This window comes from Natator depressus, chromosome 22 (assembly GCF_965152275.1).
Source record: "Natator depressus isolate rNatDep1 chromosome 22, rNatDep2.hap1, whole genome shotgun sequence".
NCBI lineage: Eukaryota > Metazoa > Chordata > Testudines > Cheloniidae > Natator > Natator depressus.
The window spans coordinates 3,117,882-3,143,000 of record NC_134255.1 but is presented as its reverse complement, the minus strand read 5'-3'; the positions used below and the strand labels follow the sequence as shown (position 1 = coordinate 3,143,000).

The 25,119-nt window shown below is 51.4% G+C and overlaps 2 protein-coding genes across 4 annotated transcripts; one reads left to right on the top strand and one right to left on the bottom strand.

Moving 5' to 3' along the window:
- Positions 1-3,751: 3,751 nt before the first annotated feature.
- On the bottom strand, positions 3,752-18,684 carry SIAE (sialic acid acetylesterase). 2 transcript variants are annotated; one of them, XM_074936890.1, is made up of 11 exons: positions 18,549-18,684; positions 17,878-17,949; positions 14,949-15,110; positions 11,416-11,591; positions 10,885-11,023; positions 9,224-9,407; positions 7,790-7,899; positions 7,571-7,704; positions 5,906-6,060; positions 4,645-4,840; positions 3,755-4,171 (listed from the first exon to the last, which is right to left on the bottom strand). In XM_074936890.1, the coding sequence occupies exons 2-11, from the start codon at positions 17,921-17,923 to the stop codon at positions 3,938-3,940; spliced, it is 1,536 nt and encodes a 511-aa protein (XP_074792991.1). In that variant the 5' UTR covers positions 17,924-17,949; positions 18,549-18,684; the 3' UTR covers positions 3,755-3,937. The 2 variants fall into 2 exon arrangements, with proteins under 2 accessions (XP_074792992.1, XP_074792991.1); XM_074936891.1 differs by lacking the exons at positions 17,878-17,949; positions 18,549-18,684 and adding an exon at positions 16,226-16,364 and having other exon boundaries at positions 3,752-4,171.
- Positions 18,685-18,750: 66 nt separating this feature from the next.
- SPA17 (sperm autoantigenic protein 17) lies at positions 18,751-24,850 on the top strand. Of its 2 annotated transcripts, none has more exons than XM_074936893.1 (5): positions 18,751-18,873; positions 20,443-20,623; positions 21,994-22,064; positions 23,396-23,455; positions 24,632-24,850. In XM_074936893.1, exons 2-5 carry the CDS (start codon positions 20,470-20,472, stop codon positions 24,791-24,793), a joined length of 447 nt encoding a protein of 148 aa, XP_074792994.1. In that variant the 5' UTR covers positions 18,751-18,873; positions 20,443-20,469; the 3' UTR covers positions 24,794-24,850. The 2 variants fall into 2 exon arrangements, with proteins under 2 accessions (XP_074792994.1, XP_074792993.1); XM_074936892.1 differs by lacking the exon at positions 18,751-18,873 and adding an exon at positions 18,971-19,103 and having other exon boundaries at positions 24,632-24,848.
- The last annotated feature ends 269 nt before the right edge of the window (positions 24,851-25,119 follow it).

Genomic DNA, 25,119 nt, shown 5'->3' with positions numbered 1-25,119 from the left:
GGAAAGGGAAAATGGTTCATAATTAAAAAGTGAACGCTGTGTATTGCTCTTGCTTTAAAGGTATTTGGATTCTGCGGAAGCAGGCTGCTCTGAAGGACAGTAAGGTGCTAGACTAGAACCCACGAGCCCTGCAGGGGAGGGACAGCTCAGTGGTTTGAGCATTGGCCTGCTAAAAACCCAGGGTTGTGAGTTCAATCCTTGAGGGGGCCGTTTAGGGATCTGGGGCAAAAATTGGGGATTGGTCCTGCTTTGAGCAGGGGGTTGGACTAGATGACTTCCTGAGGTCCCTTCCAACCCATGGGGACTACAACCCAGCTGGCCAGTCATATGGTCCCGGCTCACTCCCTTGCCAGCTGTAGGTGTCAGGCTTTAAAAGCAGCTGGAAACAAGAAGCAGGGGTCAGCACAACTGCCTCCATGAAGAGCTACTGCCATGTCATAGAATCATAGGACTGGAAGGGACCTCAAAAGGTCATCTAGTCCAGTCCCCTGCACTCGTGGAAGGACTAAGTATGATCTAGACCATCCCTGACAGGTGTTTGTCTAACCTGCTTTTATAAATCTCCAATGATAGAGATTCCATCACCTCCCTAGGCAATTTATTCCAGTGCTTAACCACCCTGATGGGAAGTTTTTCCTAATGTCCAACCTAAACTGCCCTTGCTGCAATTTAAGCCCCTTGCTTCTTGTCCTATCCTCAGAGGTTAAGAAGAACAATTCTTCTCCCTCCTTCTTGTAACAACCTTTTATGTACTTAACTGTTATCATGTCCCCTCTCAGTCTTCTCTGCTCCAGACTAAACAAACCCAGTTTTTTCAATCTTCCCTCATAGGTCATGTTTTCTAGACCTTTCATCATTTTGGTTGCTCTTCTCTGCAGTTTGTCCACATCTCTTCAATTTATCCACCTTTCCTGAAATGTGGTGCCCAGAACTGGACACAATACTCAATTGAGGCCTAATCAGTGTGGAGTAGAGAGGAAGAATTACTTCTCGTGTCTTGCTTACAACACTCCTGCTGATACATCCCAGAATGATGTCTGGGAAGGGGGAGAGGAAACAGCACCTGCTCCAAGGGACCCGTCCCTCCGCGGGCAGGTGCTGCTAGTGAGGGAAGATGGGCCAGGGGTTAATGTACTAGCCAGTGATTTGCAGGTCCCTGCTTTGCCACTGTCTGTGCAGCTTACAGTGGAGTTAACAGCACTGCCCTGCCATGCAGGGGTGGTGGGAGGATAACCCCAGGTGTGAGGTGCTCAAGTACTTGAGCAAGAGGGGCCATATAAGTACCGTAGATAGCTAGTTACCAGCGGGAGAGAGCTGGCCGGGCAGCCAGGGCTGAGGAAAAGGCGGGAGACAGGGGCCCACAGGGCCAGGGGATGCCGCTAAAAGCAGGCCGCTCGGCCCAATAGAGTAGGAGCCCTTGAGGTTCTAACATCCCCACCCGGCTGGGCTAGGCTCTCCGGTGGCAGGGGCTGGTGTTCACAGCTCTCGGCAGTTGGGTTTTAGCAGGCAGTAGTTTGCTGCCCTCTCTTTGCACTCAGAAGTTCTTGCTTTAAAGTATTTCGGTTTGCGAACCTAGAGAATAAAATGGCAGTACTGGGGTCAGCGCTTGGTGGGGAAGAGACAGAACTGAAGAGTGACATGTAGCTTCTTGTATCGAGCCTGGTGGACGTTGCTCTTAAAGTCACAGGATCCAGCAGGGGCAAGGGCTGGTGGGTAAGGCACTAGACTAGGACTCAGGAGAGCTGGGTCCAAGGCCTGGCACAGACACCCTGAGTGACTGTGGGCACTACATGGGGCCAGATTTCCAGAATATTTCAGCTCCCGTTGATGCCCCTAAGTAAGTGGGTAGTTTCCCAAGAGCTGTATATGCTGGCCCCTGACCAGTGGAGAACGTGGCCCTTAATCTCTGTGCCCCAGTTCTCCAGCTATAAAATAAGGATGATACTTTCTTCCCCCATTGGTCTGCTTCTCTGCTTAGATTGGAAGCTTGTTGGACTGAGGCTGTCTTTCTGTGAGCGTGCATAGTGTCCAACACCAGGGGGTGCTGCTCTCGGCTGGGGCCTCTCCACCTCACTGCAATGCAAAGAACTAATATTCGCTTTCACCCAAGTCAGTGCAAATGCTGTCCCCAAAAGACCTGCATGTACAAGCTCTGGATATAACCAGCTCAAAAGAGCCAGCGAGAAAAGGAATCATCCGTAAGGAAATAAGAGATCAACTGTTACAAAAGCACAGTCAACTCCAACTCTTTATTATTTGTAGTTTTCATAATTTACAGGAAGAGAAACATCACACCAGACAAGAGGTGGGCAAACTACGGCCCGCGGGCCACATCCAGGACGGTCCTGCGGTCTTGTCAGGGGGCAGGGGTGTGGATAGAGGGTGGGGCAGTCAGGGAGTGGGGGGGTCAGGGGAGGCACAGCCTTCCCTACCCGGCCCTCCATACAGTTTTGCAACCTCAATGTGGCCAAAAGTTTGCCCACCCCTGCACTAGACAAAGGCACAGAATTTATTTCATAATAGAATTAACTTTAATCATTACACAGGAATCCCTAGTTAAAGAGGAGGAAAAGTATACATCTTAATCAAACCTCCCAGTCCAGAAACCCTCCATCTAGAGGGGCTGTTAATTACACCACAGACTGACAACTCAGAAGAATACAGAAGCGGAGTAAATAAGGCTTTCCACATCATCTTCTGTGACATGAACACGTGGTTCTGCTCTGTAAAGTCACTGCATCTTAGCCCCTTCAAACCCAGCTGACGTCGGGACAGAAATATTCTCAGCTTGTTCGCAGAGCTGAGGCAACCCAGCGCTGAGCACGAGCTACTACCTGTCCTTGTGGAAGGGCAGACGCTCGCTCCCCAAGGTGCGAGGCAGTGGCAGAGGGGGCGTGAGGACTAGCTCTAGTCTGGGGCAGCTATTTTACTGGTGCTGAAGGAGAGAGCCCAGCATGAGCTCCCTGGAGTTTACCGTGCTTCATTTTACTGGTCAGCAGAGCACATCGGAGGTGGAGTCAGGGACACAAACAGACCCTCCCAGTGCCACTGGGCAAAGCAGAACCGCTGTTCGGTCCAATGGAATCTAGACCTGGCTTGAGCACAAGCAACAGACTATTGCACCCTGCAGCCCCAAGCGAGCCATCAGCCTTTGCAGCTGCCCACCGGACCCACTGGTGCAGATGTCACCGTGCCTCGGGGGTCACAACTGAGAATACCAAATTCAGGACAAACTGCTAAGAAGTAGGGCAGACACCCCCCCCCCCCCCAAACTAGGGTTGCCGGGCGTTCCGGTCGAAAAGGGACCCTGGCAGCTCCAGGCAGCAGTGCTGACCGAGCCGCTAAAAGTCCAGTCAGAGGCACAGAGGGGCTAAGGCAGGCTCCCTCCCTGCCCTGGCTCCATGTGGCTCCTGGAAGCGGCCAGCACGTCCGGCTCCTAGGCACAGGGGCCATGGGGCTCCACACGCTGCCCCTGCCCCGAGTGCTGGCTTCACAGCTCCCTCTGGCTGGGAACCGTGGCCAATGGGAAGTGCAGGGGCGGCACCTGCAGGCGCAGGCACTGCACAGAGCCACCTAGTCGCCCCTGTGCCAAGGAGCTGGACGTGCCAGCTGCTTCCTGGAACCCACTAACCCGTGTTAGTCTGTATCCGCAAAAGGAAAAGGAGGACTTGTGGCACCTTAGAGACTAACCAATTTATCTGAGCACAAGCTTTCGTGAGCTTTTCGTGACACATCCGATGAAGTGAGCTGGAGCTCACGAAAGCTGATGCTCAAATAAATTGGTTAGTCTCTAAGGTGCCACACGTCCTCCTGTTCTTTTTGTGAAATTTAAGATTTTAAAAATCCTGTGAGCATGAAATTTACCAAAATGGAGCATGAATTTGCTCAGGCCCTGGCTGTGTGCCTACAGCCGCCTAGCCGTTGGTCCAGCCTGTTCCTAATGCAGAGTGTCGATAAGAAAGGGAGGTGCTGGCAGCAGGTGCTTGTTGTAAATGGGACACTGTCTGTATTCACACGGCCACTCTGCCCATGCATAGCGCAGGCGGGTGGCAGCGTCCCTGCAGCCAGGGCCGGACAGCGTCACTGTGTGGGAAGATGCAGACAGCATGGGTGCTGGAAGCCACTGGCACGGCTCCTGCACCAAGAGCTGGGGCCCGTGAGAGCAGCACACCTGCGGGAAGAAGCGCAGACCAGTCACGTGACCTTGCTCGGCAGCACGGGGCTGTAGCTCTGTTGTTTTCTGGCTTGGGCGGCTGCGGCGCTGCGCTCTGGGGTGGAGATTGCAGGGCTGCTCTGCAGTGTGGCTGCTCAGGGCCCCACGCGCCTCCCAGCTCAGCCTCGTCTCCCCCTCGGACAGCAGGGGAACGCAGCTCCCCCCACTTCTACAGCAGGAGAGGCAGCATTTGCTAGATCGCCCCTCTTGCCCTGGGCTCTGTCCACTGCAAACTTTTATTTCGACAGCTAGCCAGCATGTGGTGAGAGCTGCCTGCCCCGCTGACATCTGGCCAGCTATTCCAGCTGATGGTGCTGGAGGGGTCACGTGCCCCACGGACACCACTCAGGCTAGCCCAGTAAGAGTGCAGCCCCTCTGCCCTGGGCTCTTGCCTTGAGCCATGCCGGGACCCCTACGCACATGCTCCTCACCTCAAAGATGCGGTCGTGCATTAGAAGCAGCTGGAGTTCCTGGCCATACGTGACGTTAATGAGGCCCCTGGCTCCATCCACCACGACTTTTGTAGGATATGGGCCTTGGAAGACCAGGTCTTTCTCTCCATATGCCACAGCTCGGGCTCCCAGGTGCAGCCGATATGCCACGGTCTGTTTATCCCGGGGGTGAATGCTGCCAAAAGGGAAGCACGGGGGAAATGATGGGGAGAGGGCAGGGAGCCACTTCCCAGTGGTGCAGCCAAAGGCAGTGGCTCCTGAAACTCCACCTCTGCCAGGAGAGGGTGCCGTGTAGCTCCAGGGTGCCCTCACCCCACCCCAGCAGCAAAGAGCTTCATCTAACCGCAGGATGAGTCAACGGGACCCTGCAGAGAGCAGCAGCTGGCTGGGGAGGTTGATGGGGGAGCAGGTGCCAGAGGGAGCAGGTCTGCCAGGGAGGGGGACTGACTGAGACAGCGGCCAACCCTGGAGGTAAAGAAGTCAGCCGTGGAAGGGGAGGGCACGAAGACAACGGGAGGCAGTCTAGTTCCGGGGGCAGGGAAAGGACTCCTGGGCAGACCCCCCCCACCCCCCCGCACCGAATGGAAAGGGGGCACCCATTTGAAGAGACCAGGCTACCGAACAGATCCCAGCTCAGCTCCCCAGGCTGCTCTGGGGGGCAACGGGCCCCAGAGATCTGGCACCAGGCTCTGCGGTGCTGTCTGTCGCCTCTTCCATGTACGCTGAGTACACCGACGCTGCATGCACCTGTGTGCGAAACACGGCTGGACCGGCCTCTCCACAAAGCCCTCTGCCCACTCGCGGTGGGCTGGTCGCTGGCTCCGAGCGCCTGTCCCCAGTACCTGTGTCCTTTACTGGCTATCACAGCAGTGCACCCAAGCCCGCTGTGCCGCCCGGTACTTGACAGGGCTAGCGACCTATACATCTCCCCGCCTCTCACAGGCGGGGAAGAACTCAGCGGGATGCAGCTGGGGAAAGCACAGTGAACAGATCTGGGAGGCCAGTGACACGGGGGTGGGGAGTGGCCCTGGAGCACTGTGCGTTAGGGGATTTCTTCTCCCCTTTCGGCACTCCCTGTCCTCCTCCTCTCTCCCAGCCCTGCCCCACTCTCCTCCCACACTCCTCCCTGCTTCAGCCCCGCCCCTCGGGCGTGCGGAAAGGCCCTGGCACCTCCAGGCCAGGCGCTACAGAACATCCCCTGGGCGCACTGCAGGCTGCTGTGCAGGGAGTGGGCAGTTACCTGCCGTAGGGCGAGAGCTCGTCGCACAGATCCACTGCCACGGCCATGAAGGTGTTGGGCATTCTCTTGTTGGGCGCATAGCCGTAGTCAGCGGTCTGGTGCCACCGAATGCGGGGGAAACGGTCATCCCAGTCCTGGCGGCGGAATGTGGATAGCTGCAAAGACAGGGAGAGCTGGGAAAGAGCTGATCCCCCACCGGGGCCAGAGCCCCCCAGCCAGCCCTGCTTCCCAGTGTCCCACACACCAACCCGCCCCAGCAGAGGGCGGCCCAGGAGGCCCTGACTTGCGCCAGCAGCCCCGTACTAACTCCCCATGTGGAGAGTGGAGCTTCTGCTCCACCCCAGACCATGAGACATGGGGGCCAGGGGACGCCCCAGCCAGGCAGAGCAGGGTCACCATGGCATAGAGCAGCAGTTCTCAATCAGGGGTCTGGTTTCAGGGGGCCCACCAAGCAGGGCCAGCATCAGACTCACTAGCGCCCAGGGCAGAAAGCCGACTCCCCACCGCCCTGAAGTTCAAGCCGAAGCCTGAGCTTCGCAGGGCCCCAGGCAATTGCCCTGCTTGTTACCCCCAGGGGCTTTTTTACAGGGGGGCTGGAACAATGGGTACAGCGGGGGGGGGGGGGGGAGGAGCTGAGAGCCATTGAACCAAACTGTAAACCCTACATAGGACGGAAACCACTTCAAGCCAGGGGGTGCTGCTGTACCCACAGCTCCCCTAGACCCAGCACCTTCGCTTTTATAGGCAGAACAACCGTTGCGGCACAGGGGGGCCGTGGAGTCTTTATCGCATGCGGGGGGCTCAGAAAGAAACAGGTTGAGACCCCCGGGCACAGAGGGTGGCAGGCAGGCAGAGGAGGTGTGGTGGGCTGGGACAGACGGGGGGCGACCGATAGGAAGGGCACTGGGCGAGGCCTATCGGCGGGACTGCGGGCAGGGCACTAACTCGAAGGTCAGCTGGACTCTCTTACTTCGTCCCCTCACGCCCTTTCCCTCCGCAGCCCTGCTGGGCTCAGTCCTTCTCCTCAGAGTGCGCCTCTGACGCTGCTCTACCCCAGCACTCGCCTCCTTCCTCCCCTTCCCTGCCAGTCCTCTCCCTCCACCCATATGTTCCCTCTTTCCTCCTCCTCCCCAACTCACCTGAAGCCAGGAGAGTCTGGGGGTGAGGCAGAGGAGGGGACAGAGCAGGGATGGCGTCTCTTCCCCCTTTCCCCTCCCAGTGCGTCAAGAGGGGAAGTGACAGGGTCTGAGATGTGGGGGCCCTGTCTTCCCCCATCCCCGTTCTGCTGTGAGATAGAGACAGGAGCAGAGGAGCCAGCAGGGCAAAGACCCCAGCCAGAATGAAAAGGGGACAGGCAGCAGTGCCTGACTGCGCCCCAGGGGCAAGAGGGGTATATCATCCCTTCAGCACAACTCACTCTCCCCCTACAAAGCCTCTGTGCCAGGACTTGGGGCCTATGGCAAAACCACTCCTGGGTCCATTAGTATCAAGGAGTCAGCAGGAAAACTGTGATCAAACTGACTCAGCCCAGCCCTCCCTGCCGGTCCAGCGCAGCACCAGGGAATGCTCTGCAGTGAAGTGAAAGAAACGAGCAGCAAGCAGGAGCTGGATCTGAGCAGCAATTACTGTCTCCATGGCGCGGTCAGTACCCTGGCTACCACTCACCTGGACAAACCCGAAGGGGAAGAGCGGCTGCGTTTGCCCATCAGACCCGGCGTGGAAGGCCTTGCGCCAGTCCGTGATAAGAGCCGGGAATGTGCAGTTGTACAGATCTGTGTTTATGAAGGTGTTTGTTTCACCTGCAATGAGCACATGGGACAAGTGAGAGCTGGGTCCAGCACCCAAAGTGGCATGGCTGGTGCTGTGATACGCTGCCAGACTTACCCTGGTACCAGATAACGCCCGTGAGGGACATGTTGAGGAGCGGGTGGATCATCGCATTCCAGAGTACAGAGGGCATGTTAGGGCCAGAAAGTAGCGTGGGAAGAAGAAACCTACGACACGAGACAAGCACTGATTGGTGGGGGGCAGCGGCTCACGCCACACAAGGTGACCGGCCGACTCCAGGTGGCATTGATCCCCTATGTTGGGCAATCACTGGACCTGTTCCTCGGGGACTGGATACACAGGACCAGAGGAGGTGAACCGTTTGGGGTCAGACTGACAGAGCTAAAAGCACTGGACAAAGACGAGCTCAGCCCGAGGGAGATGTGCTGGAAAAACAGCCTCTAGGGAAGGGGTTAAATGGTCACTAACGAGATGCAGTTACCAACTCCGTCTGGGGTTATTCCAGCACGTCCCCGCCCCAGCCCTACCTGTGTCATTGCCATAGCTGTGTCACACTCCCCCCAGGGCAGAAAGCTGCCAAGCTCTGTACCAACCCACAGGGGAGGCTTTTCAGAGTGGAATGTCAGGGCTTGAATTACTCCGGCACAGAATGAAATCGGGTTCAGGCTGGCCCAGCAAGGGCTGGAGGCAGTGGCCAGGGGAGCTTCAGGGGAGTGGGAGCAGTTCATTCAGATGGAATGGGTACGGAGTGGGCACTGAAGCGGGAAGGCATATACTTAGGGCCCTACCAAATTCAAATTCACAGTCCATTTTGGTCAATTTCATGGCCAAGGTTTTTTAAAATTAGTCAATTTCACAGTTTCAGATGTTTACATCGGAAATTTCATGGTGGGGGTCCTGACCCAAAAGGTGGTCATGGGATTGCCACCCTCCCTTCTGCCCTGCAGCTGGCAGGCGCACTGCTTTCAGTGGGCAGCCAGAGAGGAAGGCTGCTGGCCAGGCACCCAGTTCTAAAGCCAGCACCACCACCATCAGCAATGCTGAAGTGAGGGTCGCAGGCTATGGGGAAGGGGTGGGCTACCATATGTCATAGAGTCACAGAATCTCAGGGTTGGAAGGGACCTCAGGAGGTCATCTAGTCCAACCCCCTGCTCAAAGCAGGACCAACCCCAACTAAATCATTCCAGCCAGGGCTTTGTCAGGCTTCTCGTTCACTGTAGTCCCCAGGTCCGTTTCTGTCCAGTTTTCCCAGCAGTCTCCCACCCCGGTGGGAGGCTGACAGCTGGAGCTGCAGAGCTTCTTGCAGCTGGGGTAGGTTCCTGGAGATGGCTCGGACCTGCCCTGGGAGTGGCCCCTGCAAGGGAGGAGGAAGTCTGGTCCTTGTCCTTCCCCATCCCCAGCCAGGACTAGCAGCTGGAACCTGTGCAGGGTAGGAGCCCCCAGCTGGGTGCCAGATTTCACGGGGGAGATCAGATTTCACAGTCCATGACGTGTTTTTCACAGCCCTGAACTTGCTCTCAATGTCCTCACCGTCTGGCGTCGCCTTTGAGCCCGCACTCCTGCAGCGCCCTTCTTGAGGACCAGGCCTCAATGCAGGTCCCTCCCCAGGAGGACTCCACCAATCCTATGGGGTACTGGAGCATCTCATACAAGTGACGGCCAAACAGCCAACACACAGCTGAGAAGTAGCTGAAGTTCCCGTGACCCAAGTTTTCTGTTCAGGAAAAAGAGAATCGAGAGGCAAATATCAGAAAACTGCAGGCGATGCAAACATCGGGGGGGCTGCCAGAGGCAGAGTTGCACGTGCTGGGGGACACCCCCCCGCCGGGGAAATCCACCCTGTGGGAGGGCCAGTGCAAGGAGAGCGTCCACCTGGCCAGTGTCCTGTCTGATCCAGAGGAGCGGTTCCAAGGGGAGGGGAAGTGTTAGGCTGAATATCAGGGAAGCCTTCCAGAAATGGGCACCACCTCTCAAGAGACGGGAGAGATTCCCGTGTGAAGTACCTTGCATAATGACAGGTTTCAGAGTAGCAGCCGTGTTAGTCTGTATTCGCAAAAAGAACAGGAGGACTTGTGGCACCTTAGAGACTAACAAATTTATTTGAGCATAAGTTGCATCCGATGAGGTGAGCTGTAGCTCACAAAAGCTGATGCTCAAATAAATTTGTTAGTCTCTAAGTTGCCACAAGTCCTCCTGTTCTTTTTCCGTTAGAAGTAGACACTGTAAAACATGCTGGAGAGAACAGCGTGCATTGATCCCAGGGGCTGCCTGGAGGGAACATTGCTGCTCCCTACACCGGCTTCCCACCCATTTCAAGGTCTCGGTCCTTATCTTCAAGGCATGCAATGGCCGAGGCCCAGCGTATCTAAGAGCCCCAAAGTCCAGGATGAAGGTGTGGTTGACAACTCCATTCCTCAGGCACAATGGAACTTTCTAGCACCATGGTAAAGCTGGTCTGTCCAGGAGACAGAGCTTTCTCGGGGGCTGGGTCCAGACTCTGGACTGAACTCCCTCAGGACCATCACAAACCTCCCCACCTTCCACTCCAAGGGCCAGGTACATTCTCCAACCAGTCATTGCTAAGACACAGAGCAGCATGGCCACGTACAAACAACAACAAAACCACTCCCAAAGCAAACGGCTGCACTGCGTGCACGATCCTGCCCTGGGAGAGGATGAGAGAAAGAATCAGCTGCTCATGACTGTTGCTAAATGTACAACTGGAAGGCGCTCAGATATTTGTGAGGGTGGGAGAAGAACCTATACTAGGGTGACCAGATAGCAAGTGTGAAAAATTGGGAAAGGGGTGGGGGATAACAGACACCTACATAAGACAATGCCCCAAATATCAAGACTGTCCCTATAAAATCTGGACATCTGAACATCCCTAACCTATACACACTAGAACAAGCATGCTAGAAATCAGAGCTGGAAGAGAACACCTACAGGATTTTAAATTTATACATAGGGTTTGCTCTCTTTTGCTTCTTTATGCTGGATGAAGAAGGCCTGAAAGGTTCTTTCTGCTTGTTTTTTTACCTTAGCTACAGGCATCTGGTCTCGCCTGGTTAAACAACAGGGTTCTTGAAAGTCTCAGAGAACGTGTGTTGACCTTCTTGCCTCTACAGTAGGTTCTGGAGTTAAACAGGCTCTTTTTAAGGGGGATTTGTACAGACCCACTTTGTACTCACCAGCTGTCGGTATAGACCACTCCAAGTCAATCTTAGCCAGGTCCTGCAATTCCACTTCAGACTGAATAAGAGCGGCCGTGAACACACGGATATATGGATAGAGAGATGCCTCGGAGAGCTCCTTACTGGCATTGATTATCTAGGAAACAGGCAGGGTGGTGAATCAACATGGCCTTTCCCACAGCAGTCCTGGCTGCTAACTGTGTGGTTAACATACAGTCTGCAGACCTGAAACCCTGCAGCTCCCAGTGACAAATACTCTGGAGGGTGAGGTCACTTAGGAGTGCAAGAGGCTGGGAAGTTGCGGAAGCTCCAGCCAGCATGGGAGAGATTTAAAACTAGACTGGACAAAACACTAGGAAAACTGAACTGGATTTCTATGATTCCTTGTAGCTCACTGAGCAAGCTTAATGTCTGACACGGACAGATCAAAAGGGAACAACTTTCTTTTCCTTTGGAGATAGTTACCAGGCCTGTCCCAACCCCTGCAAAGGCTGATGCCTCATTACCTACTGGAGGACTGGAGATTACCTGGGAAACTGTCATCTCCATGTTACTTTGCCCACTGCAAAGCCAGATGTCTCCAAAGTAGATATCCCGCAGCGTCAGATTCTTTGGCTCTTCCCTAGAATGCTGCTCTGCCATCACACTATAAGGGCCACCATGGTCCATAGGAGCCAGTACAACTTTCCAGGTCTCCGAGTGCTCTGAAACATGAAGCAAAGGACCCTGACTTGATAGCAGCAAGCACAGATCCCTGATTGGTATCAATCCAGCGAAACAAACAGAGGTTTTTATTAAATGAAAAGGGACATTTCATATTATGGGGTTTAATAGGGCTAATTGTACAAAGCTGAAAACAATTATGAGCCAAAGCAGCTCGGAGGAAGAATTTAATTAGAAAAATATGTGCAATAATTAGGAATCATTTAAGAACATCTTACTCGATGCCACAAAAGCCACAATCCCACAAATGAGGAAGAAGGCTGGGCCCATTAAAAAACCAAACAGGTCTAGAGGGGAAGTGAAGACAACTATAAAAACTAAAAAAAAACATATAACAAATAGAAGAAAGGTGAAGTTGAGAATAATTAATATAAATCAGAAGTTAGGAATTGCAGAAAATTGATAAGGGAAGCAAATGGACGCAAGCAGACATCTATGGCCAGCAGCGTCAAGGAGAAAAAGAAGGAGTTTTTAAAACGTATTAGGAACAAAAAAAATCCTGACAATGGTATTGGTCCATTACTAGATGGAAATGGCAGAATTATCAGTGACAATGCTGGAAAGACAGAAGTGGTCAATAAAGATTTCCTTTCTGTATTTGGTGGGGAAAACAGATGATATAATCTAGGGCTGTTCAGCCCATCACTAAGACGAACAAGTTTGTTTACATTTACGGGAGATAATGCTGCCCTCTCTTGTTTACTATTTCACCTGAAAATGAGAACAGGCGTTCGCATGGCACTTCTGTAGCCGGCACCGCAAGGTCTTTACATGCCAGATACACTAAATATTCGTATGCCCCTTTGTGCTTCGGCCAACATTCCAGCGGACATGCTTCCGTGCTGATAATGCTTGTTAAAAAAATAACATGTTAATTAAATTTTGACTGAACTCCTTGGGGGACAATTGTATGTCTCCTGCTCCGTTTTACCCGCTTTCTGCCATGTATTTCATATTATAGCAATCTTGGATGATGACCCAGAACACGTTCGTTTTAAGAACACTTTCACGGCAGATTTGACAAAACACAAACATTGTACCAGTGTGAGATTTCTAAAGATAGCTTCAGCGCTCGACCCAAGGTTTAAGAATCAGAAGTGCCTTCCAAAATTGGAGAGGGACGAGGTGTGGAGCATGCTGTGACGGGGTGTACCAGCCCCACACTGGGCTGCCAAGTGCGGACCAATCATTGTGGGCCCAGGAGGCCACGCCCCCTCTTCCCTGATGCACATGCTCCAAGTGGAGAACTCAGATAAAAGGAGGCAGCCCAGGCCAGTCAAGGGGAGGCGGGGGCGAAGGAGGAAGGGAGTACACTGCTGGCTCCTGCAGAGGTACCTGCAGCGCCCCTGGTGGTAAAGCCTGGGGACTGGGACTACCCACCAGACGACCCGCCAGCTGCGGAGACCGCCGTGGAAGCCGAACCACTGCCCGTTGAGGACGTTGCCTAAACTACGCCCCAGCCCCGAGGGCTGTGAGGCCTACAGACTGATTGCTCGCTTGCCTTACCCTGCCCCGGGGTTGCAGCCTGCTTGCTGCTTCGCCCTGCCCAGGGGGCTAATTCCACAGACTGTTTGATTTTTTGGCGGCTCAGAATCCAAGGATTACCTGTTTAGGTGACCCCATGCCGGGGGCCGGGCCACAGTTGACAGAAATCACCCACGGGGAAGCCCACGACCGAGTGGTGGAGTGGGCCACCCCCATACTGGACTGACAGGGTATAAAGAGCTTCTATATCCTGCTTTGCATCATTATCGAGCAGAACCTGTCATCAGCATGGTTGTCACCAGCATCACCTCTGGAATGGTGGTTGAAATATGAAGGGACATATGAATCTTTAGCGCATCTGGCACGTAAATATCTTGCAATGCCAGCTATAACAGTGCCATATGAAAGCCTGTTCTCACTTTCAGGTGACATCGTAAACAAAACACGGGCAGCATTATCTCCTGCAAGTGTAAACAAACTTGTTTGTCTGAGCGATTGGCTGAATAAGAAGTAGGACTGAGTGGACATGTAGGCTCTAAAGTTTTACTTTGTTTTATTTTTTAATGCAGTTATTTTTTGTACAGTAAGTTCAACTTTCATGATGAAGAGATTGCACGACAGTACTTGTATGAGGTGAATTGAAAAATACCATTTCTTTTGTTTTTTACAGCACAAATATTTGTAATCAAAAATAAATATAAAGTGAGCCCTGCGGACTTTGTATTCTGTGTGGTAACTGAAATCAATATATTTGAAAATGTAGAAAACATCCAAAAATATTGAAATAAATAGTATTCTATTATTAACAGTGCAATTAATCACAATTAATTTTTTTAATCGCTTGACAGCCCTAATATAATCTCATCATAGGAGGAGGATAACATGCTCCATTTCACTAGTGTCGCTGGAGGGTATTAAACAGAGGCTACTGCAGTTCGATATTTTAAAATCAGTTGGTACAGATAACCTACGTCCAAAAGTTTTCAAAGAGCTGGCTGAGCAGCAGACTGGGCCATTGATGTGGGTTTGTAATTCGTCTTGGAGCACCAGGGAACTTCCAGAAGACTGGCAGAAAGCTAACGTGCCAATTTTTATAAAGGGTAAACAGGTCGACCTAGGTAATTATAGGCCTGTCAGCCGGACTTTGATCTCAGTCAAGATAATGGATTAATAAACTATTGGAAGGTAATGCAATTCATGCAAATCGACATGGGTTTAAGGAAAATAGATCTGGTCAAACAAATTTGACTTTTTTTATGAGATTGCATGTTTAGTTGATCAAGGTAATAGCACTGACGTAATATACTTAGACTTCTGCAAGGCATTTGACTTGGTACAACATGACATTTTGATTAAAAAAGTCAAACGATATAAAATTAACATGGCACACATTAAATGGATTTAAAACCTGCTGATGGGTCTCAAAGTGTAACTGTAACTAGAGACTCATCATCACCACGCATGTGTGCTCCAGACAATTGTCAGTTATTGCAGAAAGTAAACAGGTACTTGGGAATTTGGGACTAGAACATGCCTCCTTCAATTCCTTGTACCACTTGAGCCACTGGAGAAGCCCTCTAACTAGCACAGCTCCCTATCCTCTCTGAAGGTCAGATGGCAACAACACAAAGCCAACAAATCATAGAGGACACAGGGTTCGGTGCCACGTTCTCCCACTGCCTGGGAGCTCGTCTGTAGGACATCCACTTGGCTGGGGAAGTGGATACGTGTTATTGTTTGGGGGATGTTTCCTGGCCCTCATCAGAGGCAGGGAGTGGGGGCAGAGAGGCCCTGGAAGCTGTGTGGTCATGGGGAAGTGCAAAGCAGTAGGAATCTGAGATTTATTTTATTACCTTCAACTTGTGCCATTTTCTTCATTATTACTTTGCTGTCTTTGGAAAGTGACAGGGTAACATTAGCGCCAGATTCCCCGTAGCCCCATACCACTGCGCCGGCTGGTTTCTTCTGTAATACCATGTGGTCACCATAATAGGATGCAAAGCGAAACGTCACACCTAGGATCCACAAAAATGTCATGATCAGCCTGTCAATATTTTACTCCTCATAGAAATGCCAAACCCCTTATCCTCTACGGGGTATGCACTGGGAGGTAGGTAGGTAACTGTTAGGAATTTCTGTCTATAGCTGTCATTTTGTGAGACAGAGTTAATGAAGCCTATTATGGGGAAACAAACACACAGTGCTCTCCCATGACAACTTTCCTTTTGTTCTTTCTTACTTTAGAAAAAGGAAAAAAACAAAATAAGTCTGGAGATGGCAGCACACAGTGGCTATTGATTTTGTTGTGACACCTACAATATTGATGTTGAGATAATACAGCATGTTTGAGCCAAAAATCCTTCAAATAAAGGAAACAAACCAACAAAAATTGATCATCTTCTGACAGCATAAACTGCTAATAAATACATATTATTATATATTGTCTTGCAAGATGCTCAAATATCAGCATGATACAAATATCAAGACAGATAAGGAGAAATTGGAAAAACATTGTGTACTTTAAGCTACTCTGTTAAAAAGCCACATGTCAATTGTAAACACTGCTTCTAGCATGTAACAATTAAATGAGCAAGATATTGAGGAGGATAAATAGGTCCGGGAGTTGGGAACTGAAGATCTTTAATTGCTGGAGTCATCAAAAGTTAACTCCACAGAATTGGAAAAATAAAATTCTTTCTCCACTGATCCAGTACTCGAAGAAATCACAATATTGTACCAATGCTGTAAATATGATGATGGTCGGAATCTAATAAATAATTGGGACCAACTTGTGACAATAGTCATAGTAGTTCAGATGTGTATTACCAGGGCCCTGTTTATTCGGCTCCTGCTGAATTTACCACAGAATTCACACTCTGCCCATCTGTCACGGAATCCGCCATTTCTAGAAACTGAACTTCCATATAAAAATAATTGTGTTTCTCTTTTTCTCATGATTGTGATGATAACCCTGAAAACATGAACTGCATGTAACCAACGCAATGCTGTCTTCCAGAATCTGCAGCGGGGACTCGGAGAAGTGTAACCAGCCCCAACTCTCAGTGGAATGTTAACTCTAGAATCCTCAAGATGACCATCTAAAATTTCAATATCTAGATAATGTACTTACCTCACGATCCCAATCCACCTCCCTTACCATCCCAGGGGTCCAAAGCCCCAGATGGCCACACATCCAAGTACCACCCGCTTACTTCCGTGATGTGCCTATTGGCCAACACAAGAATCTGTGCATACTGCCAACTGACAATGCAGAAACAGCATAAAACAAATGGAATTTAATAGCACAGAGGAGATTGCGTTAATGGGATTAGTCACTTTCATAATTAATTCGATAACAACCCTTCATTTTTCATTTAAATGAAACTACCATTATTTCCAGTTTGGCACACCAAAGCCCTGCATAATTCAGAGCAACAGAAGCAAACAGACTCTTAAAAGGACATGTTACAGAAAAACAAGTCTGAAGGAAAAAGAGTTACTGAAGGAGCAACACATGAGGGTCTAGCAGGATGAAGGGAGAATGGGAAGAAGGGGGAAATCCACGGGAACAGACAGGGGTTTTTACAGAAATTTTGCCTCCTATAAAATTTTGTCTCATTTAATGAGGGAGGCAAACTCAAAACCAACCAACCAAACAAAAAAGCTGAAAATGGTGATGAAGGAAGGGGGGGAGGGGTCCCCAAATCTGACCTCTCAGGGGTATTCTACACGCTAACTTTTTTTCTTGTTAGATTGAGACAAAAGTCCCCATCCAGAAGGCTTCCAAAGGGGCGGAATATCTCAGTGAGATTTTTAGTGCAACCACAGAAGCCTAACCAACTTGCCTCTCTCAGGTGTTCCCTGGAAGCAGGAAAGTCTGGACAGAGAGAAGGAAAGTTCTCCGCTACTGGACCCCTCTGATTTGTCACTAGAAAATCAGTTTTGCTTCTCATGTTCTCTCGCTTTCCAGACAACACTTTTCATGCACATGATATGACCCTCGGACAGTGTCAGCTGGGGAGTTTGACTGGGGCAGTACACCTGTCAAACTGTAACGCAGGTGTCCTAAGGCGAGCTCAGGGAGGACAGAAACCTCCCGTGGAGCAGAAGGGCAAAAGCTCGCTTGATCTTGATTTTCAGTATGAATACAGACCGTGAAAGCGGGGCCTCACGATCCTTCTGACTTTTTGGGTTTTAAGCCGGAGGTGTCAGAAAAGTTATCACAGGGATAACTGGCTTGTGGCAGCCAAGCATTCATAGCGACGTCGCTTTTTGATCCTTCGATGTCGGCTCTTCCTACCCCCCACCTTACCGGGTAAGTGAAAAAAACGATAAGAGTAGTGGTATTTCACCGGCGGCCCGGAGGCCTCCCACTTATTCTACACCTCTCATGTGTCTTCACAGTGCCAGACTAGAGTCAAGCTCAACAGGGTCTTCTTTCCCCGCTGATTCTGCCAAGCCCGTTCCCTTGGCTGTAGGGTGACCCTCGGCGGAGGAGGGTCCGCCCAGCCCCTTACCACCGGGGCAAGCTCCGGGTTGACCTGGTGGCCGGACGGGAATTAAACCTGGGGCCCGGAGGCGGGCAGGGCGACCCTCGGCGGAGGAGGGTCCGCTCAGCCCCTTACCGCCAGGGCGAACTCCGGGTTGACCTGGTGGCCGGACGGGAATTAAGCCCGGCGCCCGGGGCCCGGAGGCAGGCAGGGCGACCCTCGGCGGAGGAGGGTCCGCCCAGCCCCTTACCGCCGGGGCGACCTGGTGGCCGGACGGGAATTAAGCCCTCACCTTCTGCAGAAGCCAGCGTAAGCACAAGCAGCAGGCAAGCAGCCATTTCCTCTCCAAGATAACAGGGGACAGCTGCCAAGAAGTCAAATCACATGGTTAGGCCAGTATTCTAGAGTGAGTTTTAAAGAGACAACCTTCCTCCTCCTGTCACTGAGTCAAAAGGAGGCCAGAGGGGAATGTTAGCGGGAAGGGGGGGACACGCCAGTGGACAGACGCCGTGACAGCAATAGTGGGACATCGGGGGGGAGTGTCTCGCATAGACACAGCCCTTTCTTGCCAAAGCCCCCAGGGGAACAGGGACAGATCACACCAGGCACAGAGCCGAAGCCAATGGGTACACGTGAGTTTAGAGTAAAAATCTCCTGAGCCTCAAAGCCAGGGGCTTGGCACAGAGCAGCTGCGGAGCCGCTTTCCGGCCCGAATGAGCTTGGCCACTAGCCACCACACGCGGGACTCCTCCGCCGGGCGCGCCCCAGCAGCCGCCCCGTGTTTGGGGCCTTTCTGCACCCCAGGAGGCCTCAGCCCGATCGCTGCCGTCAGGCTCCGCCTGGGGTCAGCCCCGTGGGCGACTAGCCCCTCCAAGCAGCCGGGCCGGGCGCCCCTAGCTCTGACGCCAGCCCAGGGCCCAAAGAGCCAGGCGAGGCCTGGGGCTGCCAACCTCCAGGACTGACCTGGAGTCTCCAGGAATTAAACATTCATCTTGAATTAAACGAGTGTCACGTCATGAACTCTCCAGGAATACATCCCACCAGGACTGGCAACCCCGGCGGGGCGGGGCGGGGCGGGCGGCTCGTGCCCGCGGGAGGGGGGCGGGGGCGGGCGGCTCGTGCCCGCGGGAGGGAGCCGAGGCGGGGGCGGGCGGCTTGTGCCCGCGGGAGGGGGCGGGGGCGCGCCGCTCCTAGACAGAGGCTGGAGACCGGGCTCGGGCCCTGCCTGGCTGGTTCTGGGCCGACGCTTCATGCTCCGAGCGGGAGCCAAACGCGCTCCCCCGCCCGGGTGGGTCGCTGCAGCCGGGCGCCCCCGGGCTCTCCACTGCCCGCGGCCCGGCACGGGCACAGCGGGCCCCAGCTGGGGCCGGGGGCGGAGCCTACAGGGAGATGGGCGGGGCCAGCGTGAGGCTTCGCGTTTGTCCCTTCCCGGCACCCGCCCAAGCCGGCGGGAGGGGCGGGGTCTTGTTGCCAGGCAACAGGAGCGTCCACGAAGCGGCCGAGCGCAGCGGCGGAGGGGTAAGAGCCCGCCCGGGGGCCGCGGCCGTTAGTGCCCCGGGGCGGGGCCCCCCCCGGACTCCTCCCCCCCTCCACCGGGCCGGGCGTGGGGTGCAGTTCGGGACCCCCCCGGGGCTCCTCCCCCCCCACCGGGCCGGGCGTGGGGTGCAGCTCGGGACCCCCCCCGGGACTCCTCCCCCCCCACCGGGCCGGGCGTGGGGTGCAGCTGGGGACCCCAGGACTCCCCCCCACACACACTTCGGGCTGGGCGTGGGGTGCAGCTCGGGACCCACCCCGGGACTCCTCCCCCCCCACCGGGCCGGGCGTGGGGTGCAGCTGGGGACCCCAGGACTCCCCCCCACACACACTTCGGGCTGGGTGCAGCCAGCACCTTCCTGGCAGGAACTTTCTCCTCTTCTCCCCGGGGCTCCCTGCCCTTTGCCAGCCACAGCATCACTGCTAAAAGGGCCCCACTGCGGCTGCCCGAAGCTGGCTGGAAATCTGGGAGCCATGGGCCCCATGCCCGCAGGCAGCTACCCCAGAGGCACTCGGCTACGAAGAGCAGCTCAGAACCAGCTCCCCTGCTAGCCCAGCTGGGAAACCTGATCCAGCTGCCTGAACTGAAACCCCGTTTCCCGAAAGGAAGAGAGTGGGAGGTGCTGGCACTGACCCACTTCTGCCTTCCAGCTAGTCTGGGTGCACTTTCGGAAGGGTGGCCACACTCATAGACTCCTCCTACAGCCATAGGGTTAGGAGGGACCGCAAGGGTCATCTAGTCTAACCCCCTGCCAAGATCTAGGATTTGTTGTGCCAGGCACAAGTTGCACCCACAGAATTTGCACCGTTAAATGCAACGCTGAGTACTTATACATCCAGCTGCCTGACTGTGCTAATTCGGTAATTAGAGGTTAAAAATCAGCTTTGCTCCTACAATCCCACTGCAAATACAAATTGTGCCCGTGAAAAGGGAAAGCAGAATCTAGCATGTCTGAAAATATGTATATGCAATGAGATTGAACTGAAACCTTAACTCCTTCATTCCCTGACTTGCCTGGTAATTAAAGTCGTGAGCATAATGGTGAGTTCTACAAATTTAAACCCCCAAAATTGTTATTTTTAAGAGGGTAAAAAAATAAACTGCCTGTGTTTAATAACGTTAGAAATAAAGAGCCTGTGTGGGCATTCATATTCACACTTTATTGAGGGGCATACGCTGGGGGAGGTGTGAGTTCCATAACCTTAACTACACCATTTGCTAGCTCTCTGAACACTACATTGTATTTGAGCAAATAGCAATGAATTATGAATGCTGGACCCAGGCGAGAAGTAACTAGCCCATGCTCTTTAAATGGAACTGCAGGTGCCATAGAAGGCCTGTTCCGACACCATGTCTATACCATTCTCAAACACCCATCACCGCATTCCACCGGGATTTGCAAATCTGCTAGAAGGACTAGCCAGAGAAGTTTTGAGGGAGCAGCCTGAAGATATACCAGCCTTTGCAGCCAACTATTTTGAAGAGCTGCTGGATAAAAGAGAAAGTGAGTGTAAAGTAAATGAGCAATTTTGCTTATAAAAGAAAGTTCTAGCACAGGGCTAAGTCCAGAGAATTGAATTCTGTTCTCACTGTGTGACTTGGGGTACTTAAGTTCAACATCTCTGTTTTCCCAGCTCCTAAAATGGAGATTTAAAAATTCCTTCCTAATGGGTGTTACAGTGCTAAAATGACAAGGTTCTCTGAGCTGGTAATGTCATTGAGAACTGCTGTATTTGTATCTCCTCTTCTGTGTGTACATATTGCTCTCAGCTGGATGGAATGTCAGATCTCCCTATGGATGACATGGCTCCCTTAATGGCTGTTAATATTAATTACTACACAAATGTGAATGACTGTTTCATAGGTTTCCCTACTCTTTGTGCATCTTAGATCTCTGAATCCATTTTCTTTATTGCATTTTCCCATTTAAAGCTTGTTGTATTTCTCTCCCTCCTTCATAATTCCTTTTTCTTCCTGCTACACAGCCTTTCTTAACTCATTAGCTTATAACTGACATTCTCTGTAACCCTTTAGAAAATGGTAGGCTTGAGGAAGCGATCTAATTTTCTGAATATGTTGGGTTACGGGATGATGAACATTCAGGCTCAAAACTACTCAGTCTCACTATGGTTTCCACCTAATAGTTTTTTAATGTAGAATAAATTACAGTACAGGAGTAAGAGGCTTTTGTGTGGTTATCGCACAAGAAAAGCTTGACAGCAGGGAATGCACATCCCTCAGTGTAAGGTAATCAACTTCCTCCTCCCATTTGGGAGGTCAGATCCACACCTCAGGGCTGTAAGGAGATCCCCATGAACTTGGGATGGGGGTCCCCCACTGGCCCTGAGATTAATTGGCTTGCTGCTGCAGGTATAGCTGTTCCTGGGCATGTTGGTCCCACTTGGACGTGCAGTGATGCCATTTTCTTGGGTCACCTCGCATTTCCTCGTGAGAGGAAGCATGGCCATGACAGGCACTAGTGAATTGTTCAAGCTGCTGCATGCCATGCACACACCTCTCTGATCACAGCCTTGCCAGCCTGTTGAGTCTCCTATGTGGATTTAATTGTGGCTCTGTCCCTAGATGTTAGATGCTACAGTGGCTTTTTGCTCCCCTGCTGTCATGGGACTGTTCCTAGAACCATGGTTGCATGATATTCCTTAACCGGCATGGCCTTTACCCTCCCCTAGTGGCAGTGCAGAAAATAACATTTCTTTTTCTCACAGCCAAGGCTGCCTCTATTTTCAATCTATCATCTTCATTCTTCTGTCATCCTGCTGCCACCCTGCTGAGTGCGTGTAACTTGACTGGGGAACTTCCTGTCTTAATTAATAGCTTGACATTGATATGATAAATGTTGGTATTTATTTTCAGAAACCAAGTCTGACCCAGCAGAATGGGGGGCTAAACTAGATGACAGATTCTACAACAACAAAGCTTTTGAGGTAGGCTGGGATTGCTGCTCTAAGGGGTCTCGTCTTCCTGCAGTGCACAGGACTAAAAAGAAAAATCTCACCAAATGCTTTTGAAACTCAGTTAGAATGTTGCCGTCGTGATTATTCTGCACATCTGAGGAGCGTGGTAGGATAAGGTACTTATATGCTATGGACAAGATGTGGCTTCCATGGAACGGGCTTGGTGAGAAACAATGCCAAGGTTCTTAACCTGGCTCGCCACTTCTAAGTTTGTCCTCTGAATAAACAGGAGCACAAAGTAAGAAAGATGCCCCCCACGCTGATGAGCCGTATCCAGCGACGTGACTTCTGTCTTCTCAGGGCTCTGAACAAGGCAGTTCTGATGCAACGTATATCACCCAAGCTCCCCTCCAGGGCAGAGACTGAGCTAAGCGGTGACCATGATACAAGTAATATTCCGCTATGTTGTACATAGTGGTGATGCCCTATCCTGTGTCTAGAAATGATCTGGACACGGGACCTAATGTATATGTTGAACAGGGGAGATAGGGTTCAAGGTTTTAGCTTCACTTGCACTCACTGCTAACTTAAAAATTAAGTCACTAAACTCCTCAGAGCAGGGGTCTTCTCTTATCTGTGCTGGTGGGTGTTTTACCCACTCCTGGGTGCTGTTAAAACAGTTAACAATAATGGTAACCAGATGCCTTTTGAAATCCAGTCTTCAGCTCTGCGCATCCCCATTCATGGAAGTTGAGCTGGTGCTTAAACTGAGAAATGGGACCAGGGGAATTACAGACTCACACAGATGGGGAGAAACTGAATTTCCATTTGGGATCCATGTTCTGGAGCAGTCTCCAAGGAGACTTAGCCCTGGTCGACACTGTGGGGGGGAATCGATCTAAGTTACACAACTTCAGCTATGTGAATAACGTAGCTGAAGTTGACGTACTTAGATCGACTTACCATGGTGTCTCCACCATGGTGAGTCGGCTGCTGCCGCTCCCCTGTCGACTCTGGGCAGCGATCGATCCAGCGGGGATTGATTTATCGCGTCCAGTCTAGACATGATAAATCGATCCCCGAGCGCACTCCTGTCGACTGCTGTACTCCAGCGTCGCAAGAGGTGCAGGCAGAGTGGACGGGGGAGCGGCAGCAGCCGACTCACCGCGGTGGAGACACCACGGTAAGTCGATCTAAGAACATTGACTTCAGCTATGTTATTCACATAGCTGAAGTTGCATCACTTCAATCGCTTTGCCCTCCCTCCCCCCACGGCGTAGCCCAGGGCTCGGACTGGAGCTCTTTCCTATTGTGAAGTAAAGGTTGGTTGAACCTTTATTTTTTTTCTGTTCTTCTTACAGGAGGCTGCATCTTTGCAAGAAGAGGTGAAGGAGTCGATGAAAGATTCAGCCATGGAGCCCGTAAGTAATCTCCCAAGGCCTGCCTGGATTTTGACTCTGCTGGAGCTGCACCTTGTGTCCATGTCCAGATGGCTAAGCAGGAGCTGGAAGTGCTCCATCAGTTCCAGGGCATCTCTCGCCAAATAATCTGAAGAGAGAAAATCAAGGCCTTTTGTCCCAGCTGGCTTAGGATCCTCCCCTTTCTATTGTTCAGTGTGATTTCCCAAAGAGTGTGGAGTCAGATTCAGCCCTGGGGTGACTTTTCAGTAGAGTTTCACCCCGGATGCGTTTGTTCCATTAGCATTTATAAAGCAGTTCATTCGTATCTGCAGAGAATTTGCCTTTGTTGTGAGGCTCTGTGTCCCTCGTTCCCCATTTTGGATTTTAGTTTCTAGATCACTGAGCTAATGAAATCATTTCCCCCAGCTAATTAGCTAATATGATGCTCTGACTGCAACTTGGTGTCGTATTTGACTTCCTCCTCTCCATCATTCCCAGCTGGGGCACCTTGTTGGAGGTAGGGGAGCCTGATTTGTATCTTCCACTGGAAATGGGTCTCTCTTTTTCTCTCTCTCTCTCTCTGCCTAGTAACTCAGTCTCTTTCATGCTTGATACTATGGCGCAGGCTTCCAGTGCTCATCATTTTTAAAAATCAACATTTGCCAACAGTTATCACTCCCTGGGAATGAAAGGCCACCATTTCCCCCCCTACTTAACAGGAAATAACTATCGTATCACACACCACCAAGTAGTAACTCTTGGCAAATGCTGATAGTTTAATGGCACTGTTAGTCTCCCACAGAAGGGAGCTTCGTGTTCTGGAAACTCTGAGATGAGCAGTTGGTATTTAAATAAGGACCAAATCACGATGTTCTTACCCAGACAAGACTCCCAATGAGTCACAGAAAGTTCTGCCTGAGTAAGGGCTTCAAGATTTGGCCCTAAAAACAACCCCACCAATGATTAGATCTGTTGTTAAAAAAAAAAACATAAAGATGACAAAACACATTTAGTTTTCCTCTCAACCTTTGGTTCACACACAGCTTCCAAAATGCCTTTGGGAAGCAGCAGTTTTCAGTGGCTGCACATTATGCAGATTTACTGTAATTTAGGCATTCATTTTTACTACAAGAAAATGATCAGCCTGTCAGCTGTTTACGAAGCCATTTCCTCTGTGGTTCTATTTTTTTAATGAAGGAGCTTGACAAACTTGGCCTCTATGAAACAACCACCCAAGAAATAGAAGATAAAGCTGCCACAAAAATCCAGGCTGTCTACAAGGGATACAGGGTAAGAGAGACAGTGAGGAGACTGAAAGAACTAGGTCAGGATGCAACGAACCCCAAGGAAGAAATCTAATGTCATTAGACCTGCCAGTGTCATGATTTCCAGACTAGATGCAGGTGAATGAATGCCTTGTTTGTCAGTAGGTTTATTTTTGTTTAATAAACATCACATTTTCAAAATGCACCTGAGCACTGTGTGATTAATATTTTTGAGTCTGTTTGCAGAGCTGCTCGCTCAGTCTGTCATTGGCACAGACTCGTTTGGATGGGTAAACATTGAAGTTCTCTAGCAAGTTGGCTGTGATCTGGTAAGCCACAGAGAACTGACTTTCTGCAAATGTTAGTTCTAAAAGCAAAAAGTCCATTGCCTGAAACATGTCATTTATTGGCTGCGTGTCA